This window comes from Choloepus didactylus, chromosome 3, assembly GCF_015220235.1.
Source record: "Choloepus didactylus isolate mChoDid1 chromosome 3, mChoDid1.pri, whole genome shotgun sequence".
Lineage (NCBI taxonomy): Eukaryota > Metazoa > Chordata > Mammalia > Pilosa > Megalonychidae > Choloepus > Choloepus didactylus.
Genome location: NC_051309.1, coordinates 150,433,048 through 150,453,843, shown reverse-complemented (window position 1 = coordinate 150,453,843; position 20,796 = coordinate 150,433,048). Strand labels below are relative to the sequence as shown.

Below are 20,796 nucleotides of genomic sequence, written 5' to 3'. Positions count from 1 at the left end.
ACAATTTAAAGTGCCATATAAATAAAAGCTACCAGAAGTTGATTTAAAGTTTTTCTTCTGTAATTTGTCTCCCCTTTGTCGTGGCACGCTCAGAGAAAGTGAATGTAGTAGAATGAAACAGGGGGGAGTCTGTGGGGAGGAGGAAGGGAAGGGCGGTAAAGGAACTGCCCCCCATCCGCGTCCCACAGCCCCCACCAGCCCTTCCCCCATTCTCTCCCTCTCCCGCCCCCAGACCCCGCCCTCCTCCTCCTCCGTCTCCTTCCTTCTCCCACCCTCCCCGCTCTCCCTCCCTCGCTTTGGTGACTCCAACAGCTTTTGATTTGGACGTACACTGATTGGCTGGAAGCGATTCAACACACGCCGGGCAAGAGCTTTGTCTGAGTTAAAGTGAAGTTGTGCAGATTTTTGACCGGAGTCAGCGATCGCGAGTGTTTAGTCTGCAGCCGAGCAGAGAAAGGAAGAAAGAATCGCCCAGGAAAGCTACCCTGCAGACTCCGCCGGCACCCTGCGATAGATGGCTTCCAACTACACGAGGGGGAAAACGCGGAGGTGACACACTTCAGCCTGGAAAGAGGACGAACAGCCAAACGAACGCAAGGATTGGATTCCATGCTGATAATATCTGGAAGCCGTGACACGGTGTGTATAAAACAAAAGTTTGCGAACTGTTAATTGTTGTGCTGTGTTATTAAGAGACGCTTTCAAGTTTCAAGTACCAAATGCAGATTAGCTTTAAGTTGTCAAAGGAAGTTGGGAGAATTGCTTTGCTGTTTTAACTTGCTCTGTGAGGGGAATCTCATTAACTGACCACTGCACCAAATGGATACTAAAATGCACTTTATACGTGTTTTTGCACTCGTGATGGTATCTTTCAACCTCGATGTACTGGGCAAGAATTTGAAATACAGAATTTATGAGGAACAGAGGGTTGGATTCGTAATTGCCAGACTATCAGAGGATGTGGCTGATGTTTTATATAAGCTGCCTAATCCTTCTACTGTTCGTTTTCGAGCCATACAGAGGGGAAATTCTCCTCTAATTGTGGTAAAGGAGGATAATGGGGAAATCAGCATTGGGGCTAAAATTGACCGGGAGCAACTATGCCAGAAAAACTTGTACTGTTCCATAGAGTTTGATGTGCTCACTCTACCCACTAATCATCTGCAGCTTTTCCATATTGAAGTTGAAGTGCTGGATATTAATGACAATTCTCCCCAGTTTTCAAGATCTCTCATACCAATTGAGATCTCTGAGAGCGCAGCGGTTGGTACTCGTATCCCTCTGGATAGTGCATTTGATCCAGATGTTGGGGAAAATTCCCTCCACACGTATTCTCTCTCAGCCAATGATTTCTTTGATATCGAGGTACGGACGAGGACTGATGGAGCCAAATATGCAGAACTGATAGTGGTCAGAGAACTGGATCGGGAGATGAAGTCAAGCTATGAGCTTCAGCTCACTGCCTCAGACATGGGGGTGCCTCAGAGGTCTGGCTCCTCCGTCCTTAAAATAAGCATTTCAGACTCCAATGACAACAGCCCTGCTTTTGAGCAGCAGTCTTATATAATACAACTCTTAGAAAACTCCCCAGTTGGCACTTTGCTCATAGATCTGAACGCCACTGATCCAGATGAGGGCGCTAATGGGAAAATTGTGTATTCTTTCAGCAGTCATGTGTCTCCCCAAATTATAGAGACTTTTAAAATTGATTCAGAAAGAGGACATTTGACTCTTTTCAAACAAGTGGATTATGAAATCACCAAGTCCTATGAGATTGATGTTCAGGCTCAAGATTTGGGTCCAAATTCAATCCCAGCTCACTGCAAAATTATAATTGAGGTTGTGGATGTTAATGACAATAAACCTGAAATTAACATAAACCTGATGTCTCCTGGAAAAGAAGAAATATCATATATTTTTGAAGGGATTCCTATTGACACCTTTGTTGCTTTGGTTGGGGTTCAGGACAAGGATTCTGGGCTGAATGGAGAAGTAGTTTGTAAGCTTCATGGACATGGTCACTTCAGACTCCATAATAGTTATGAAAACAATTATTTAATCTTGACTAATGCCACGCTGGATAGAGAAAAGAGATCTGAATACAGTTTGACTATAATAGCTGAGGACAAGGGGACACCCAGCCTCTCTACAGTAAAACATTTAACTGTTCAAATCAATGATATAAATGACAATCCACCCCACTTCCAGAGAAGCCGATATGAGTTTGCAATCTCAGAGAATAACTCGCCAGGGGCATATATCACCACCGTCACAGCCACAGATCCTGATCTAGGAGAAAATGGGCAAGTTACCTATACCATTTTGGAGAGCTTTATCCTTGGAAGTTCCATAACTACATATGTCACCATTGACCCATCTAATGGAGCCATCTATGCCCTCAGAATCTTTGATCATGAAGAAGTGAGTCAGATCACTTTTGTGGTTGAAGCAAGAGATGGAGGAAGTCCAAAGCAACTTGCCAGCAATACCACAGTTGCGCTCACGATCATTGATGAAAATGACAATGTCCCTGTGGTTATAGGGCCTGTACTGCACAACAATACTGCAGAAATTGCCATCCCCAAAGGGGCCGAAAGTGGCTTTCATGTCACAAGAATAAGGGCAATTGACAGAGACTCTGGTGTGAATGCTGAACTCAGCTGCTCCATAGCAACAGGAAATGAGGAGCAGATCTTTGTAATTGATCCACAATCATGTGACATCCATACCAATGTGAGCATGGAATCTTTTCCTTACACAAAATGGGAGCTCTCAGTTATCGTCCAGGACAAAGGCAATCCTCAGCTGCATACCAGAGTCCTTTTGAAGTGTATGATCTTTGAATATGCAGAGTCAGTGACAAGTACAGCAATGGCCTCTGTAAGCCAGGCATCTTTGGATGTCTCCATGATTATAATTATTTCCTTAGGAGCCATTTGTGCAGTATTGTTGGTTATTATGGTGCTGTTTGCAACCAGGTGTAACCGAGAGAAGAAGGACACTAGATCTTACAACTGCAGGGTAGCAGAATCAACTTATCAGCACCATCCAAAAAGGCCATCCAGGCAGATTCACAAAGGTGACATCACATTGGTGCCTACATTAAATGGCACTCTGCCCATCAGATCTCATCACAGGTCATCTCCATCTGCATCCCCTACCTTAGAAAGAGGGCAAATGGGCAGCCGCCAGAGTCACAACAGTCACCAGTCACTCAACAGTTTGGTGACAATCTCATCGAACCACGTGCCAGAGAATTTCTCTTTAGAACTCACCCATGCCACTCCTGCTGTTGAGGTAAGATCATAAATTGCATCAATTCACTGATAAAGTCATCTGTTAGTGTTATGAAGTTGTGTATGTATTAGTTTAAATGTTTTCATAAAACTAATGTTTGCATACTAAGGCTATGCAAATGAAATACACAAGCTACAAGTTAAGTTGTACACATGTAGCAAGTGTACACACATTAGCATACTATTTTCAGTTTTTCTTAAATATCTTACTTGCATGTAGCATGTATAATATGGAAAAATAAAATGTTATGCTTTAAAGGGACTATCTGAATTAGAATCTTCTTACCTCCCAAATTAAGACTCTGGAAGCCAAAATATAAAGGCTTTGTCATGATAATTACAGTCTCTACTGACAAGATCAAAAACTGAGGGCTCCAGAATCTCATCTCAGTGCACATTATACTTACTCAACTTTTGAAAAGTTTCTGTTATTATTTTAATTACATGTGTTAGGATGTTGTATTTTACAGCATTTTTCATGTATTTTTTAAAACTGATCACTTTAATCTTCACTGTAAACTAAGGGAAACAAATGTTTATTCAAAAAGGAATTCTCTTTCAAAAAGACCCTGGTTTTGTTAGTTTCAGGCTAATTATCAGGCATTCTTTAAGATCTTTGTCCTCACTGGGATATATTTCGGTTATATTTGGTGGCTGGCTGTGCTGTTTGCCATGGACCAATCTATATAAATCTTTAAAATTGAGATAACATGTCCAGTTGCTTAGGGTGAAATAACAAGTAACTGCTTCCTGGCTTAAAGCTTGTGAGTATTTGGGGGGTTGTTTTCAGGAATCAGTTCTCTCTATTTGGTTTCCAGCAGGTTTCCCAGCTTCTTTCTATGCTTCATCAGGGGCAATATCAACCAAGGCCAAGTTTTCGAGGAAACAAATATTCCAGGAGCTATAGGTATGAATTATCCTCATGTTCCCTCTTAAGTCCCAAATAACTTGAATACTGAAGAGAAAAACTATCATTTAACTGATTTATCTTTCTAGATATGCCCTTCAAGACATGGACAAATTTAGCTTGAAAGACAGTGGCCGCGGTGACAGTGAAGCAGGAGACAGTGATTATGATTTGGGACGAGATTCTCCAATAGACAGGCTGCTGGGGGAAGGATTCAGCGACCTGTTTCTTACAGATGGACGAATTCCAGCAGGTAAGAAGGTGGGGATAGAGAAGTCTTTATTTTCAGATATACCATGTAAGTAAAGTGAACAATTTCTTCTGTTACATTTCTTGTTTGTCTTCCACACTTAACTATTTGTGATCTGTACACTACTGGCCAAAAAACATCAACTGATAGACTTTAAAGCTATTTTCTAATAACTCCTATTAAGCAGTTGTTAGAGAAGGAGGGTAAGCATGAGAACACAATAGGAGAAGAAGGAAGGGTGGGGAATGAAGAACAGAAAACCAAACCACTTCCCTCCCCTTTCTAGCCATAGGACACTCTGAGCAGCTTTTTATAAAATTACTAGGTGGCTGTTTTTCTTCAGACTGCCTGTTTTGCTGCATAGTGGTGAACTGGGCTATAATTTGGAAGACACATTTCCTGTAATGGAAACCAACTCATAGAATCAGAGATTAAAATACTCTAGAGATGGTATACTTTAAGCACTAGAAATAGGAGGAAAGAATGCAGGTGGTTTAAACACACAGGGTTTTTTGTCACCTTATAGTGGAAGAGGAACAGGAGGGAATTTATAAAGTATACAGCTAGATGGAGGAGATCTTATTAAGTTATGGGCCACATTTTCCTTAGTGTCTATTCCCTCTAATGGTGCAGTAGAAACTCTCTGAACCAGCTGGGTAAATACTTGCTGCATTATTTTAGAAACCCTATTACCAAAGAACTGTAGTATTAAATTGATCCTTATGAACACATAAGTGTTCCTCTGACTGCTTATATTTCTAAATTCCACTGAATGTGGATCAGAGGACTGGCATTTGAAAAATGGAAGAAAGGTGGAACAGCACTGAATTACCTGAGTTCCACCAAACATCTGTTTTCAAATACAGATAGGTAAGAGGGTTTAGGAAATAGTCATGAGAGATCCTCTGAAAGCCATGATATTCAAAAGAAATTATAAATAGAAACTCCAGCTCTTGTAAATAGTAGTGGTGACAGTGGTATCACCAGGAGCTGTCTTAGTATTAGCAGCAGTGGCAGTCACTAGCGATGTCCCAGGGCTTACTCCAAGCCTAGCCCCATGCTGAGTTCTGAACCTCCATTGCCTCATGTGACATTTTGACGTAGGTGTTATTTTTAGTAGTGTGGGGAACTGAGTCTTCCATGTTGCCTGAGGCATATCTGGGGTGGTGGCTTAGAACCCTGAGCTGCAGGCCTGCATAGAATGCCATGCAGGCCCGCCCTGTAAAGATGTGTGTCTTGTGACTACCATTGTCTTAAACCTAGATTGTATACACCTAATGCAAATTATCCCTTCTGATATACACCTAAGAACCTTTAGCATATACACCTGATCTTCTGAAATAAATAGCTGGAGCAAGGCTGCATTGTTGTCCACTTAGCACGAGATGCAAGTGGGCCCCCTGCTCCCTTAATTCTTAGCTTTGTGTCCGTGTCTCATTCCTGCGTCGCCCTGTCAGCAATATGGTAGTAGTATTAGCAGTGTTCACATTTTCTCAAAGGTAGAAACTTACACAGGCTAAGATATGTATCCAAAATCACAGAGCTTGTACATGGTAGAGCTGAGATTTGAACCAATCTTTACACTTTTAAACACTAATCCATCAAGAGTAATATGAAGCAATCGTTTTTTTTGGTGGTGTTGTTGTTGTTGTTGTTTTGTACTTTTTAACAAATGGCGCAACGAATCTGTTCTTCTATTCTAAAGAAAGGACCTCTAGTGGCATTACAGCCTAAAGTCTACATGACAGTCTATGTTTGCGCATTCATCTGCAGTATCTTCTTTTTGTTGTTTTGTTTTAATTCCTAGACTCCCTAGACCCATTTTAAGAGAAATTGCTGAAAATCTAATGATAGTGATATCCTCAGTCAACTCACTCCTGTGCAAGGAAGGAGCTCTCTGAATTTCTATAATTCTATGATATTGAGGAAAACCTAGTTTTGAATACTGATCCCTAATTTTGGATAATGTAATTTCTGTTATAAAGCAGAAAAATAACATAATGAACATAATACCGATATAGTAATAAATATGTAATTTTAAAAATGTATGTAATCCATTCATTGACATTTTAATATGTTAGCATAGTTACCAAGATAACAACTTCCCCCATTTAGATTATTTTGCCATTTGTGAGACTAAATGATGACTAAATCCTTTTAATGCTGACATTGCATAATCCTAACAGCAAATCATGAATCTAATTTTTGAAAAAGGTCAAGACACCTCTTTTATATTTTCCTATATTTTAAAAGTTACCACCACCAGATATGTTCATTGCAGGAGAGTTATCCAGCAGCTTTCACTTTAAAAAAAATGTTAAGGAATAAAGACACTGAAGGAAAATTAGGTAGAGATGGATAAACTCTAGAAAATAGTTGGGGAAGCTTGTTTTATGAATGACTTGGGGCCTCTTCCGAGTTACATTCCTTTTAGTTGAAGCTCAAGTCTGTTCTTTTTCTTATTCTTAGTAACAGTGCTTAACCTGTAGACAATCCTTTAAAAACTGCCTCCATATTTACACGCTCATACTTTATCCAGGTGTATGGTGGGGCAAGCACAATGCCATGTAATACATGTGGCATTGTATTACAACAAATTGTACTACAGTAAATACTTTTCAGCCTCACCGCTGCCTGCCTCTGTGGTGGGTATGGTAGGAGCTATTCTAGAGGCATAGAGCACCAAGAAATCACCAGTGATCCATCAACTATTTTAAGCTGTATTCATATCTACTGTTTGGCTGATGTAGACTGAAATGTGCATATATGACTATCTGTACAGAGATAACAATCCCTGAGTTATGAGTGTTCATTTGAATGATGCTTTTTCTTATATTCTGTTTTATCATTCACCCTGGCAGCTTCTGCAGGCACAACAGGGTCTAAAACTTGTGCTCTGTAAACTTCTATTCCCAGGAAGTATTTCAAGTAGGAAAAAAAAAAAAAAAAAGTCCACATCTGAATGCCATTAAGAGAAAGCAGCCCAGTTTTCTAAAGCATGTATATTTTTAGGATGTAAGTGACTTATTCCAACTGGTTTCCTACATTAGTCTCTGATCAAATATAGATTATGTTATGTTGCATTGCCTGCCAACAGGGTCATTTCTGGCCATTCGTTCTGTTAATTCCCACACAAATATCCTGTGTTTCATTCTGAGCAGTAAAATCAGCATGCATTTTCGTCTGTTGGCTCATGTTTGTCAAGATACTTTCTTCCTTACTCATTCAACTCTGAACTACAATACTACAGATATGCCAGTAAAAATCTTCCTTTTTCCAAAGTATGAGTTTCACCAGGATGATTTATAGAGGCTTTTGATTTTATTTTGTGATACTCCCTCTTCTTGAGTCCATTCTATTTTCATTGATCTGTCATCTGTGATTATTTATTTATACACAGCAATAAGTTTAATTGTTAGTTCTCTCAATTCTCATTGCCAGTATACTAATTCTGGCCTTTATTTCATTAGCCGGTTTACTGTACCAGCATATAAGATAATATTTGGTCTAATATCTCCTCTCGTCATCAAATAGTTCCATCAAACATCTGCAGCAGCAACTTTCTTAAAATATTTTCACTTACACTCTTTGGCTCACAAATTGATAACTGGCCTTTGCTGTCCACCAGCAGCAAATTAAAGTACTTATCTTGGCATTCAAAGGCCAGTGAAATCTTCTCCTAGCCTATTAATGCTCAACTTTGGCATTTTTGTACCTTTTGCATTAGGCAGAGCCATCTCTTCACCAATCCTTTGTTCATGCTGGTATTCCTACCTGAAAAACTGGCTTCTCCTCAGTTTTTCTATCTAAATCCCATTCATCTCTCAAGGTTTGGCTCAAGTTGCCCCTTCTTTGACTACTGCAGCCTCCACTCTCGACTCTTCTCCTAAAGTGTCCCCATTATCATATAGTTTGGCATTTTAAGTAGTCATTTATGATCACACGTGCTACCCCTGACTCTGAACTGGACCTTAAGTCATTTGAGGGCAGGGAATCACCGTAATACTTCACATATGGCAAGCTCCTATTAGATAATCGATTGATCAGCCAGTGTCTGGTGGTTTGGTAGAAGCTAAGCATGTGTTCTTCTCCATAAATGCAATGTTCTACTTCCTGCCTTACCTATAAGGTATATAGTCGTGTAGTGGGACTCTCCATATCTCCATTCCCCATTCCCTGGAAAAACTTAACCACCTGCCAGAGCTTTTGGGCAGCTACAGAAAGGTTAGTTACTTGTACCTCTTGCCACCTGGCCTTGGTCACTTGAAGATGATGTGTAACCTTTGCAGCAATGAATTACATATACATTGAAAATGTTTCAAACAGTTGAGTCTCCAGGGCCAATAAGCAATGAAATTGAGAGAAATGCCCTCTTCTTACTATTATTCTTCCTTCATCTCCATTATTTTTGCCATCCATTAGTCTTTACTTTCTTTAATTTTTCATATTTTCTTAATCATTTTGTTTAAAATACATTATCATCTATACTTAATGTCCTGTTTATTTATTGTGGTGAGGTTGTAAAAAATTCTTCACAGTTTAATAAATTCTTGGTGCCAAATTATTGTTTCTTGCCTTAACTGTCATTTTAGTTACCCAGATTGTATTGATTATATAATATTCAGATTTCTAGAAAATTTGATTGTGGCTGAAGACTAGTACAACCTTAAGCGCTTTTCCTTATTTCTCTTTTATTAAATATTAAAACAAAACAAAGCCAGTCAAACAATCAAGCAACAAGTGAGTCTTTCCTAGTAGAAAACCACAGAATTAAGGGCCAGAAAACAGATGAAGAGGTGTCGGTGTCATCAAGTCTATTTCCCTTCCTTCTGACAGGATGTGAGTAAGACATTATAGGCAGATACCTTTTCCATTTTCACAGATGTAAGGAATTAGAAAAAAAGAAATCGTTACCATTTTGATAGTTACATCACTGATGAAAAAATACCTCATTGCTATTAATGTACTCGTTTCTTTCATCTACTTTTTGATTTGCCTACATTAGATGAAGAAAAAAATACTTGGAAAATATTTCCAAGAAGTAATAATGCACGAAATCAGCACCTGTAAGCATCCTTTTATTCTTAAACCATGCCTACTTCCTTAAATTTAACCTTTCGTCATAGCAGAATTACACAATGATTCTCCATGTTTGCCCTTTTTCTCTTATCCCACGATCCACATGGCATCGTTATTTGCCCTTGTCTCTGTTTTGGCCAGTACTTCCTTCCCATGTCTAGCTCTCCTAACAATCAGACTTTTGCCCACTTGCAGCACTTGCTCTCCAATTTGTTTCTCAGTTGATCCCCATCTCTGTTAAGATTTGAGGACCAGAATTGATGATTTGTAAGAGAATTATCCTAAAGGTTCAAGCCAGAGGAGCAGTGATTTCTGCAAGTTTAAACAAAGACCATTCCTTCTCATTTTCTGAATGCCAACATTGATTTCTTCATTTTTCATTCAGAAAGTATGTAATGACTGCTACTCTGTGTAGATACTTTACTGCATGCTGGGGATTCAGCAATAAACACAATAGACAACTTGTTATGCCTGACAAGGGAGTTGGCATTCTTTAATGAATGGGATTATCCTTTTTAGGCAGCAATTTAGGAGGAAGAGAAATCTTTCTTAATTACCCAAATCTACAGAATTAACTCTGAGTATATAGGTGTGACTGATATGAATCCTCTTTGCTTTCCCTTCTAAGAGAATTACTTTGCATTTTCTGCATTCTGTTGTTAGATCCAAATTGAAATCATGATATTGAAGAAGCCTAATGCTCACTGAAAGAAATAGATGCTTTGTGGAATATATTTTACATATTTCCATTTTCTGGTTATTATGTACTTTAGTTACTGTATTTGCCAGATTTAAATATTTTTTCCTTTGTATTTTGCTGTTTTTCTCATATCACCTATTATTTTCTCTGAATGTGGCCACTCACATTCCAATAGAGCATCATAATATCTGGAAGAATAAAGCAATGGATTTTTCATATCTTAATCTTTTGATGATTTTTCCATGTATTTGTGTATATTTCAACTCTGAATGAAGACTTCTTAACCAGATAACTGCAGATGCCAAGTACTTGAGGATACTTATCACTGCTATTTTAAGTAACAAGTCAATAAATAATATATAATACCTCTAAGAGATTAATGCATGTAATCACCTGATCACTTATTACATTCTCAGTGCTTCTAATAAAAGTAAAGTAGGTCTGATAAACGTTAATATCAAGAAAGTAACACAAAGGAATTACTCAAGGATTATCTGATGGCATTCTAAGGTTATGGATTTCAACTTACAACTCTGTTTTTCTATTTTTACAAATTAATACTTTATTAGAGCAATTTTAGGTTTAGGAAAAATAAAGCAGAAAGAAGAGAGAATCCCCATATTGTTCCCTCGCAACCCTCCAACCCCCAGTTTCACCTATTATTAGCATCTTGAATTAGTGTCATATATTTGTTAAAATTGATAAATTATTGATACATTTTTATTAACTGAAGCTCGTAGTCAAATTAATGTTCACTCTTTGTGTCATACAATTCTGTGAGTTTTGACAAATGTGTAATATCATGTATCCACCATTATCTTATCATACGGATTAGCCTCACCAGCCCTATTTTTCAGCATTCATGGTTGGCATTTATTTCATGACTCACACCCGAGCTCTTTTTCTATCATTTTCATGTCTGTGTTATCCATTTTCTCTTTACTTGGGTGGCAGTCATCATATTTCTGAGGAGTAGGTGAGCTGATAACCCTGCTTTCTTTATTCAATTAAAACAAAAACAAAAACAAAAAAAGACACCAGGTGAAACACAAAACTGGTATCCAAATTAATACCCATAACTGTAGTCTTTCTAAGGTGTATAATAGATGGGTTTGCATCATGGCAATAATTTAAAACTGTCTCAATCTACTTTCTTTTTAAAGGAAAATTACATTTCTTCCATCATTTTGAGTCACGCTAAGTATAACAATAGCCCATTTTTTTCCTTGCACGTAGCTATGAGGCTTTGCACGGAGGAATGTAGAGTCCTGGGACACTCTGACCAGTGTTGGATGCCACCACTGCCTTCACCATCCTCCGATTATAGGAGTAACATGTTCATTCCAGGGGAAGAATTCCCGGTGCAACCCCAGCAGCAACATCCACATCAGAATCCTGAGGATGACACCCAGCCTGCAGATTCTGGCGAGAAGAAGAAGAGTTTTTCCACCTTTGGGAAGGACTCCCCAAACGATGAGGACACTGGAGATACCAGCACATCCTCTCTTCTCTCAGAAATGAGCAGCGTGTTCCAGCGCCTCTTACCCCCTTCCTTGGACTCTTATCCTGAGTGCAGTGAAGTGGATCGGTCCAACTCACTGGAACGTCGGAAGGGACCTTTGCCAGCCAAAACTGCGGGTTACCCACCAGGGGTAGCAGCCTGGGCAGCCAGTACACACTTTCAGAATCCCACCAACATCTCTGGGCCCCCGGTTGGAACTCACTCCAGTGTGCAGCCTTCAAAATGGCTGCCGGCCATGGAGGAGATCCCTGAAAATTATGAAGAAGATGATTTTGACAATATGCTCAACCACCTCAGTGATGGGAAGCATGAACTCATGGATGACAGCGAGCTAGTGGCTGAGATTAACAAACTGCTTCAAGATGTCCACCAGAGCTAGGAGATTTTAAAGAAGCATTTTTGTTTCCGTATATATGGAAATAGGGGACACAAAAATAACCCTGAAAGAACTGGCATTGCCAAATAGTTGCATTTATCATAAATGTGTCTGTGTATATTGACTATTAAATACTGTATTTTCATATGTACACAATGCAAGTGTGGTTATTTTAATCTGTATTTTAAAAATACATTTGTACCTTATATTTATGTGTAATTTAACAGACAAATTTTATTTTTTTACTCTCATGACAAACATGTCTTTCCTAATCATTTGGAAACTAGCCACTATTCAAGTCTGACAAACTATTCTACCACAAAGTATAAAGGCACTGCTTAGATTAGTTACATTGGGGAAATCAATGTTATGCTGTAGGAACAGCCCCACTAAATCATTATACAATTATTAGTTCCATTAAGTGATCCAACTTCTTTTTCCAGTATTTTTAAAATTAAGCACCATTAAACTGTTAAACTATTGTTTATTATTATTATTTTCCCTCCTCTTTGCTGCTCAACTCTAACAGGCAAAATTGAAAAATGCAGGAAAATTTTTGTTTCAGGACTGGGAAGTACCTCGAAGGATATTTATGACCTTAAGTTCTCAAATGACCTTTTTACTGACAATTTAAAAAAAAAAAGACTAGTGTCAGTTCCTGAATCCCAGGCTCCTACAATTCTAGGGCATTACACTGGCCTGTTCTTGAGACTATTTCCCCTAAAGTATTCTTGTTTATTTTAAATTAAGGTGAACAATAGATTTCATTCCATCCCTAATAATAAGAGGTGTGCCAAGAAAAGAGAATCTGTCCTTTAAAATAGATAACAGTATGCATTCTAACTGTAAAATATATTAATAGACAATTATGGTTATGTCAGCGTCTTTCCTGAGGTAGTAAATATAATTGATTTGTTCTGAAACCATCCTATGAATTTTTCCCTCTCCTCTCACAATACTTGAACATTCTTATTTTTTGCAATGTTTTTATTATACCTAATCACTTTTAGCTTTAGTCTCCAGCGCATGACCTCATATTTTTGCTTATATTTTTAGTATAAGATCATTTATAAAATCACATTTTTGTTGTTGCAATTCTGTTTTACTTTGTTGCCTGACAAACGACAAATTCTTTATTTATTGTGCTATCTCTGTGTGGAATGCCTTGGTAAGGGAGTTCGTTATTATGACTGTTATCATTTACAACCAAGTTTCTCTCAATGTTATTTCTATGAAAACACTATCTTGATTGTACTCTCCAGAAAAGTTTACTGTCAATGAAAATAAAAGGAAAATTAAAATAAAGCTAAAGAAACGTCCCTAATTCAGACACCTTGTTCCCACATACATGTTCAAAAGCTTTTCACTCTTAACCTTTGTGACAATGATTCAGTGTTGGGTGTCAAATGATAGAAAGGGAGCTGGCTTGACAAAAAAGAATCAAATGGAGAAAAGAATGATTTTTTTAATGGGACAGAAAGTAGTCTACCATATTCCAAAGAAAGTAAAGATTTTAAATGCGTTTGGAATGTAATGGAAAAAAAAAAAATGAAACAGTAACTGCTTGAATATTTTCCAAATTAAAAAAAAAAAAATCTTAGAACATTTTGTCTTAAGTTTGCGTCAGAAAGAAATGTATCCTTAAAATGTTCCCAAGGGATGAAAATATTATCCTCCTTGGCTTCGTAGTAGGGAATTGAAATATGGGGAAAGTTAAATAACTTAAAAGAGTCTAAAAGTCAGATATTTAAATTCCCAAATGAGTACCACATTAAATAAAATGTGTTATCTCTTTCAAAAAGCACATTTTCCTTTATGAGAAGGATTGTAATTACAAGTGAAATTTCAGTTTATTTTTCAGTAGATTACACACACAAATGCTAATCTCATTTAACTATATTTTGCTTTTTCAACTTCACTTCCTTTTAGTATATATTATCGTTAAGAAAAAGACTTCCTTACCCTCACTGTTTTTAATTTAAGCATCCACAGTAATTTACAAAGCAAAGCTTGAAAGAAATAATTTGAATCATTTTAAGTAAATAAAAATGTGATGCTCAACACCCAAACATCAATGGTCCATAAACTGACCATCCCATGTCTCAGACTTCTTGCTTCCCCAGCCTTCTCCACTTACTACTGCTTCCCCTGTCCATTAGTTAAGTCAATACTAGCATAATATAACTTCTTTTCACTCATATTGTTCCTTTCCCAATTAATGTCATCTAACATTTCTGGAATATCTGGTACTATTAAAGCAGCCCAACCTCTCATTGTTTATATCTCCTCTTCTTTGCTACCATGTACCTCCTCAGATTGAAAGAAAAAAATAGACACTTAAATCAAGGAGATTTCTTTCTCCTTTCATTATCTCTTTGTCACTTTGGCTCTATTGGATTCCTTTAAATGTTCTTCCATGATTATCATCTATTAAGGGAATCATCTACCAAAAATATAATTTAAAAATAAATCTGTTTCTTTACAAGTACTCCTTTTAAATTTTTGGTTATAGGAGGATTAGAATTGGAATTCTCCAACTTCTTATGAGTTATTAGCATTGATATTCATTTCTCCTTTGTTTCTTGTGGCATGAATGGCTACAATAGTGCATCATGGGAATACAGATTCAGGGCACACAAGAATCTTTTAGCAAAAGATCTCTTTATTCCTTGTACAGTATACAGAGTCCAGAAAAGCAAATAACTGTTACGTTCACAGTACAAACAGTCTAAAATAGCAGGAAAAGAAGTCCCATCATGGCCCATCTCCCAGGGTGTCCAAAACTGCTCTGGGTAGGGTTTAGTAGATGGCAGCTCTGCACGCCCCATTTTGTGGGAGAAAAGAGAGACAACTCTATACTGCTTGAGCACGGTGTTATCCACCTCTGGGGGAGGGAGCCCTGTCACTGAGAATTCCTGTTCTGATAAGCATCTCTGGCAGCTTGTTCCAGGTTTCAGATTTAAGGTCTGCCCCAGGTTGTGGAATGGCATACGACACCAAAGGAGGTGGGGGTGCCAAAGGCCACCAGATGGCCACTTAGTGTGTGTTCATGACTTCCCCAGAGAAAGAAATGGGGAAGGTGAGGTCAGGGCAATGGCCACTTACCAGGTATCTGTGACTTCTTAACATTTTTTCCTTAGTATTTAGCAGGTAGGGCCTACAATGCTGTTAATTATTTAAATTATTGCTTCTCCTGTCACACGTATTCACACATACATCAGATTTACCAGGTAGCAGTAGATATCTATTAAGGCAAAAGAGAGGTAAGTTATTGTCACTTTTGAAAATCAGCTCAACACCCTGTTTCATTACTTTGATTTGTTTAATGTTAGAAAGTATTTAAAGTTGAATTTGAATTATTGGCACATTAAAAATTCAAATTGTGAATCTGTTTTAAAAACAAGTAATTTCATACTGGATTAGTTGAAGGGGTAAACAAATGCACTGTCTGACATGGCAGCTTTCAATCCTGCAGGAACTCATAGAACTGATCCAAGACAATTTAGGCAATTTTCCAAACTATTGATAGTATTTTATAATTTCTGCTACAATTCAGTTTCTCTTAATAATGAATCATCACTATCCTAAATATTAGGGATATACTCAAGGTGAATAGATCATAAACATTGCTATAGAAAAATTAAATAAAAACAACAGGTAAGTTTTACAGACTTAAAAACTTGATATCAGGTTTTAAAAATTAAGAACAGTATAGGCATTTCAAAAGCATGTTAGAATTTCTTAATTGCAGCAAAGTTCATAAAACAAAGCTGCCTTATACCTATAAGTTTCCTTAGACATTGTGAAAGTTTAAGATGTCATACTGATTGTAATCATTCATAATATATTAGAATGATAGAAATAATTCTATTCGGTTATATAAATTGAAGCTTTTATTTGGTAAATTATATTATTTGGGTCACTGAAGATTCATTTAAAACATCTGGTTTTTAGAACAAACAGTAAGTCACCTTTTTTTTTTTTGAAATAGCCAAGTGATATCGAGAGCACTGCACATGTGACTGAAAAAAACTTTATTATCAATTGTGGTTTCATTCTTCACCTATTTAACTGATATCATATCAAGTGTCTACACTCTGAACACCAGAAATAGTAGGGACTTTTCATATACTATAAACCAAAAAATCATTGAATAGATAGGCACTGAATAATAAACTTGAAAATGATAGCCAGATACCTCCCATTAATTGCTAATTTTAATTATGTATTTGCTTGTACAACTTGTAGAGGAGTTAAAAGAATTTTATGGGGAGCTGGCATTGCAAAAATTGTGAACAAAATTTACATAGTTCTTGATTTTTAAAAATGGCAATAACACATTGTACCCTGGCACTTTAAAATAATAGTTTTCTATTTCCTTTTATGACTTATGCAAGATGACTTTAATTCTTGTTTGCTTTCTCAGATTTTATCTCTTCAATTTATTTATTTTATGGTATTCCTCCTTGATAATTCATCTAACTGTCCACACTTTATAGCACTCCTCTCCAAATTTTCACATGTGTATAGCTCCTTATGTAACCATCGAGACTGTATCAGCTTTTCATGTCTTTTCTTTGTTATTGAAACAACAGGGATCACATTTTTGGGATATGAAGCTAATTTATTTTCATTCTCAATAAACCTTATTCCTCTGTTTCATTAGTTTAACGGAAGGATACATTCATACAATCCAGAACAAATGGGTCATTTCTTTAGCTTCTTAAGTAATAAATTAAACTTTTTGAGTGCCTAGAAAGACACTAGTATAGAAACCTTGGCTTATTAAGGGGGGAAATGTTTTTTTCTAAATATAAAAATCTTCTCTTTAGGTATTAAAGGTCAGGATTGGAAAGTGAGCTCATAATTCTACTATAACCCAAAGTGAAGTGTAGGAAGAAAATAGAATATTAAGGAAAGTCCCTTGCCAGAGAGTAGGAAAACTTAGCAAATTACTGGGAGCATAAAACTCTCAGAGTGAATAAGTTTTGAAGGGTAAATATCAGCTTTTAATTTCTTCTTTATTCTCCCTCCAGTGATACTTACAGGAAGTTGCAGAAGCAACAAAGATATGCCCTTGGGAACGATCCCAAAGACCGTTGCCTTCATTTTCCCCAACCACTGCTGCACAGGGGTGCAGACATGGAAGGAAGTGAGGCTCCGGGGTGCATGCCTCTGGGATACCACCTCATGTCCTCGCTGCCTTTGGATGGACTGTAGAAGATTCAGGCTCCCCTACTTGCCCAAATGGGGGAGGGGCCATTACTGCATCACAAAGTACTTTTATCTAAATGAAGGCAGGCTTTCTCAAAAGCCCATGTACTTTCTTGTTTTATTAAAAGATACATTCTGCAGCTTAAAATAGCTAACCACTAAATATTCCAGACAGAAAAAGCCTAAGACCTTTCCCTTGGAAGTACAACTTTATGTTAAACAATGTTTTAGGTTCCAAATAATCTATGCAATTTCCAGTAAATCTTGTTACATGAGATGTAAGAAATCCAAAAAAAAAAAAAAAAAAGTCAATTAAGAATGTTTTATGAATCCTAGCTAGAAAATATTTTGCCAACCCCTGCCCTGCGATTTGGATCTCTTCTGCAACATTATACTTAGAGGCTGTTAGGGTGGATTTTGTGAACTTTTTCTATAGATTGTTGGTAATTGCTAAGAGTGGTGGGTGGCAAATACACCACAGGGCCACCTGGTGAGGATCTAAGTGTCATTGTAGGAAAGGGCTGCAGAGGACTAGCTGCCACAACTGACTTAGTCCCTCACTGCTTTTTCTCCCCCTCCCCCCCTTTCTCCTTGGGTGACATCTGAGCAAAGGGTCAAACATGTTATCATTTATCCAGCAAATATTTATTGTGCACTTACTATGTGTCAGACACTGTTTTACATGTTTGAGATACATTGATGAACAGAAAAAGAGATGAAGAACAAAGACAGCAGGAAGTAAGCACCAAGCTGTATCTGGGATGACAGAACAGGTCATGTATTATGACTTGAAGGTAGACACTTCACATCAGAGGCAAAGAGGAACAGAAGGACAGAGGACTTTGCCATGGAGTCCCAGTGTCCAAAACAGTACCTGGCCTATTATAGACACTCAGTAAATAGTTTTTGGATACATGAATGATTGTATGCTTCTTTTTGAACTTACATGTCATCTAGGGAGAAGAACTGACAACAGAGACTGCATTTTTACCACAAAAATGAGTTATTACCTACACATGGTTAAGTGAAGAACCAAGATAATAATAACTATTAACTGGTGACATTCAATGTTTTCTGACAGCAGCAAGAATTGGAAATCAAGAAAAACAGAGACCAGTTATATGTTTGTATGATTATTTCTTTTTCACTTTTTCTAAGGAGCATTTAGGTACTTGGGAATATTTTGTCCTTTTCCTTGGACATTTTATTTTTTCTAGCTCAGATGGCACAGTCAAAGTCTCACAGTTGATTTCCCATGCTCCACCTCTCTGGCGGTCTCACTAAAGTCACAATCAAGTGAACAATTTGGTCTCCATTTGTACCACAATGTTAATAGTAGTAGTAGCACTTTATTTACCTCAGAGGATTGTTGAATGGGTCAAATCATACAAATAGTGAAACCTTTAAATTACAAGATGAAAACATTTATAACAGAGACAGCCTGCTTTTCTTGTGTTATTTTTTACAGAAGGGCTCATCAGCTCAAGTGGATAAATAAATAATAAGATTATTCCCTATATGATTCTACCAGCTGGACTGGAAGGAAAGAAACAGCATCACAAAAAAGAGAAGTTATGGTCCATTTCTGAATAGCTGGGGAAGGTTAACCATTGTGAAAAACAGACTGAAAAGTAACTTCCCAATTAAAACAAAAGTTATTCTCTCTTCACATAACAGTCTTAAGTGAAGGTCAAATCCTGAGAGGGCAGCCCTCCTCCATAAGGTCATTTGAGTGCCAGGCTCAGGGAGACTCTACCATCATTAACCCATTGTTTTCAGGGTTACTTCAGGAAGGACCTCCTTTCTGGTCAGAAAAAAGGAAATGACGATGGAGCAACTCAATGAGGAATTTGTTTGGGACCAGGCCTGGAAGTGTCACATGTCACTTCCACTGATAGCTGATTGGCTAGAAACAGTCACATGGCCTTAACTTAACTGCAAAAGAGGCTATGGAATGCTGCCCATGTATTTTGCTGAGCAGCACTGTCTCGGCCACACAATTTTTAAGCATTCTAATACCCTCCATATGTCACTCTAAGCCATGCATATACTTTCTACAGTAATTTTCCCTTTACTTCTCCAAATTCCACTCTAGAATAGCTATACCTTGACTGCAGGGAGTGTATATTTTTATTTTAAATTTATTTTGTGTCTCCAGAGACTAGTATGGTTTTTGACCTGTCAAAGTTACTCAATCTCTGAATAAGTAAATGTATAGTAATAAAAAAGAGAATGGCATTTAAGACCTACAAGATAATCCATAATTGCTAGGGGTTAGGAATATAGTACGGAAGGGTTTGTAGATACAGTGATTATCAGAATCTATCTTTATAGGTACCCTCATTTGAAAATAATTTCTACTCCTCATAGAAATGTACTGAATCTCCAAGATATAATGAAAAAGTCTTGATTTGTAAGCAACAAAATGGCTAAGTTTAAATACATAGGAATAAATTTAATGAAAAAATATGTATATATATATCTATATATATATATACTTAAAACTAAAAATCTGTAAATTTTTAAAAACCTATTAAAATTGAAAGAAATATATTTATCAATAACAACTACAATATTTTTCAAATGTCTTTCCCCCCAAACTTATCTATCAATTGAATCCAATTGTTCCAGTTTGCTAATGCTGCCATTAAGCAAAATACCAGAAATGGATTGGCTTTTATAATGGGGGTGTTCTGGTTTGCTAATGCTGCTGGGATGGAAAACACCAGAGATGGATTGGCTTTTATAAAAGGGGATTCATTTGGTTACACAGTTAAGGCCATAAAGTGTCCAAGGTAACACATCAGCATTCGGGTACCTTCACTGGAGGATGGCCAATGGCATCCGGAAAACCTCTGTTATCTGGGAAGGCACATGGCTGGCATCTGCTCCAAAGTTCTGGTTTCAAAATGGCTTTCTGCCAGATGTTCCTCTCTGGGCTGCAGTTCCTCAAAAATGTCACTCTTAGTTGCCCTTGGGGGTGTTTGTCCTCTCCTAGCTTCTCTGGAGCAAAAGTCTGCTTTCAATGGCCATCTTCAAACTGTCTCTCATCTGCAGCTACTCTCTCAGCTTCTATTCATTCTTCAAAGTGTCCCTCTTGGCTGTAGCAAAGCTTGCTTCCCCATCTGAGCTTATAATGCTCCAGTAAACTAATCAAGGCCCATGCCAAATGGGCAGGGCCACACCTCCATGGAAATCATCCAATCAGAGTCATCACCCACAGTTGGGTGGGGTGCATCTCCATGTAAACAACCCAATCCAAACATTCCAACTTAATCCCCACTAATATATCTGGTGCACAAGATTGCATCAAAGAACATGACCCTTTCTGGGGGACACAATACATTCAACCTGGCAGAGGGGATTTATTTGGTTACAAAGTTACAGTCTGAGGGTCATAAAGTATCCAAGGTAAGGCATCAACAATCGGGTTCCTTCATGGCAGGATGGCC

The 20,796-nt window shown here is 37.6% G+C and overlaps 1 protein-coding gene across 3 annotated transcripts in view; it reads left to right on the top strand.

Moving 5' to 3' along the window:
* Positions 1–298: 298 nt before the first annotated feature.
* The window catches only part of PCDH18 (protocadherin 18), a 68,852-nt gene continuing 48,354 nt past the window's right edge, over positions 299–20,796 (top strand). The window contains exons 1-4 of one of the 3 annotated variants that reach the window (XM_037830671.1): positions 299–3,297; positions 4,118–4,203; positions 4,293–4,456; positions 11,469–12,850. In XM_037830671.1, coding sequence (XP_037686599.1) covers positions 820–3,297; positions 4,118–4,203; positions 4,293–4,456; positions 11,469–12,133 — 3,393 coding nt within the window. In that variant the 5' untranslated portion in view covers positions 299–819 and the 3' untranslated portion in view covers positions 12,134–12,850. Of the gene's footprint in view, positions 3,298–4,114; positions 4,204–4,292; positions 4,457–11,468; positions 12,851–20,796 lie in introns of those variants that run through there. The other 2 variants (XM_037830670.1, XM_037830672.1) reach the window with 2 other exon arrangements.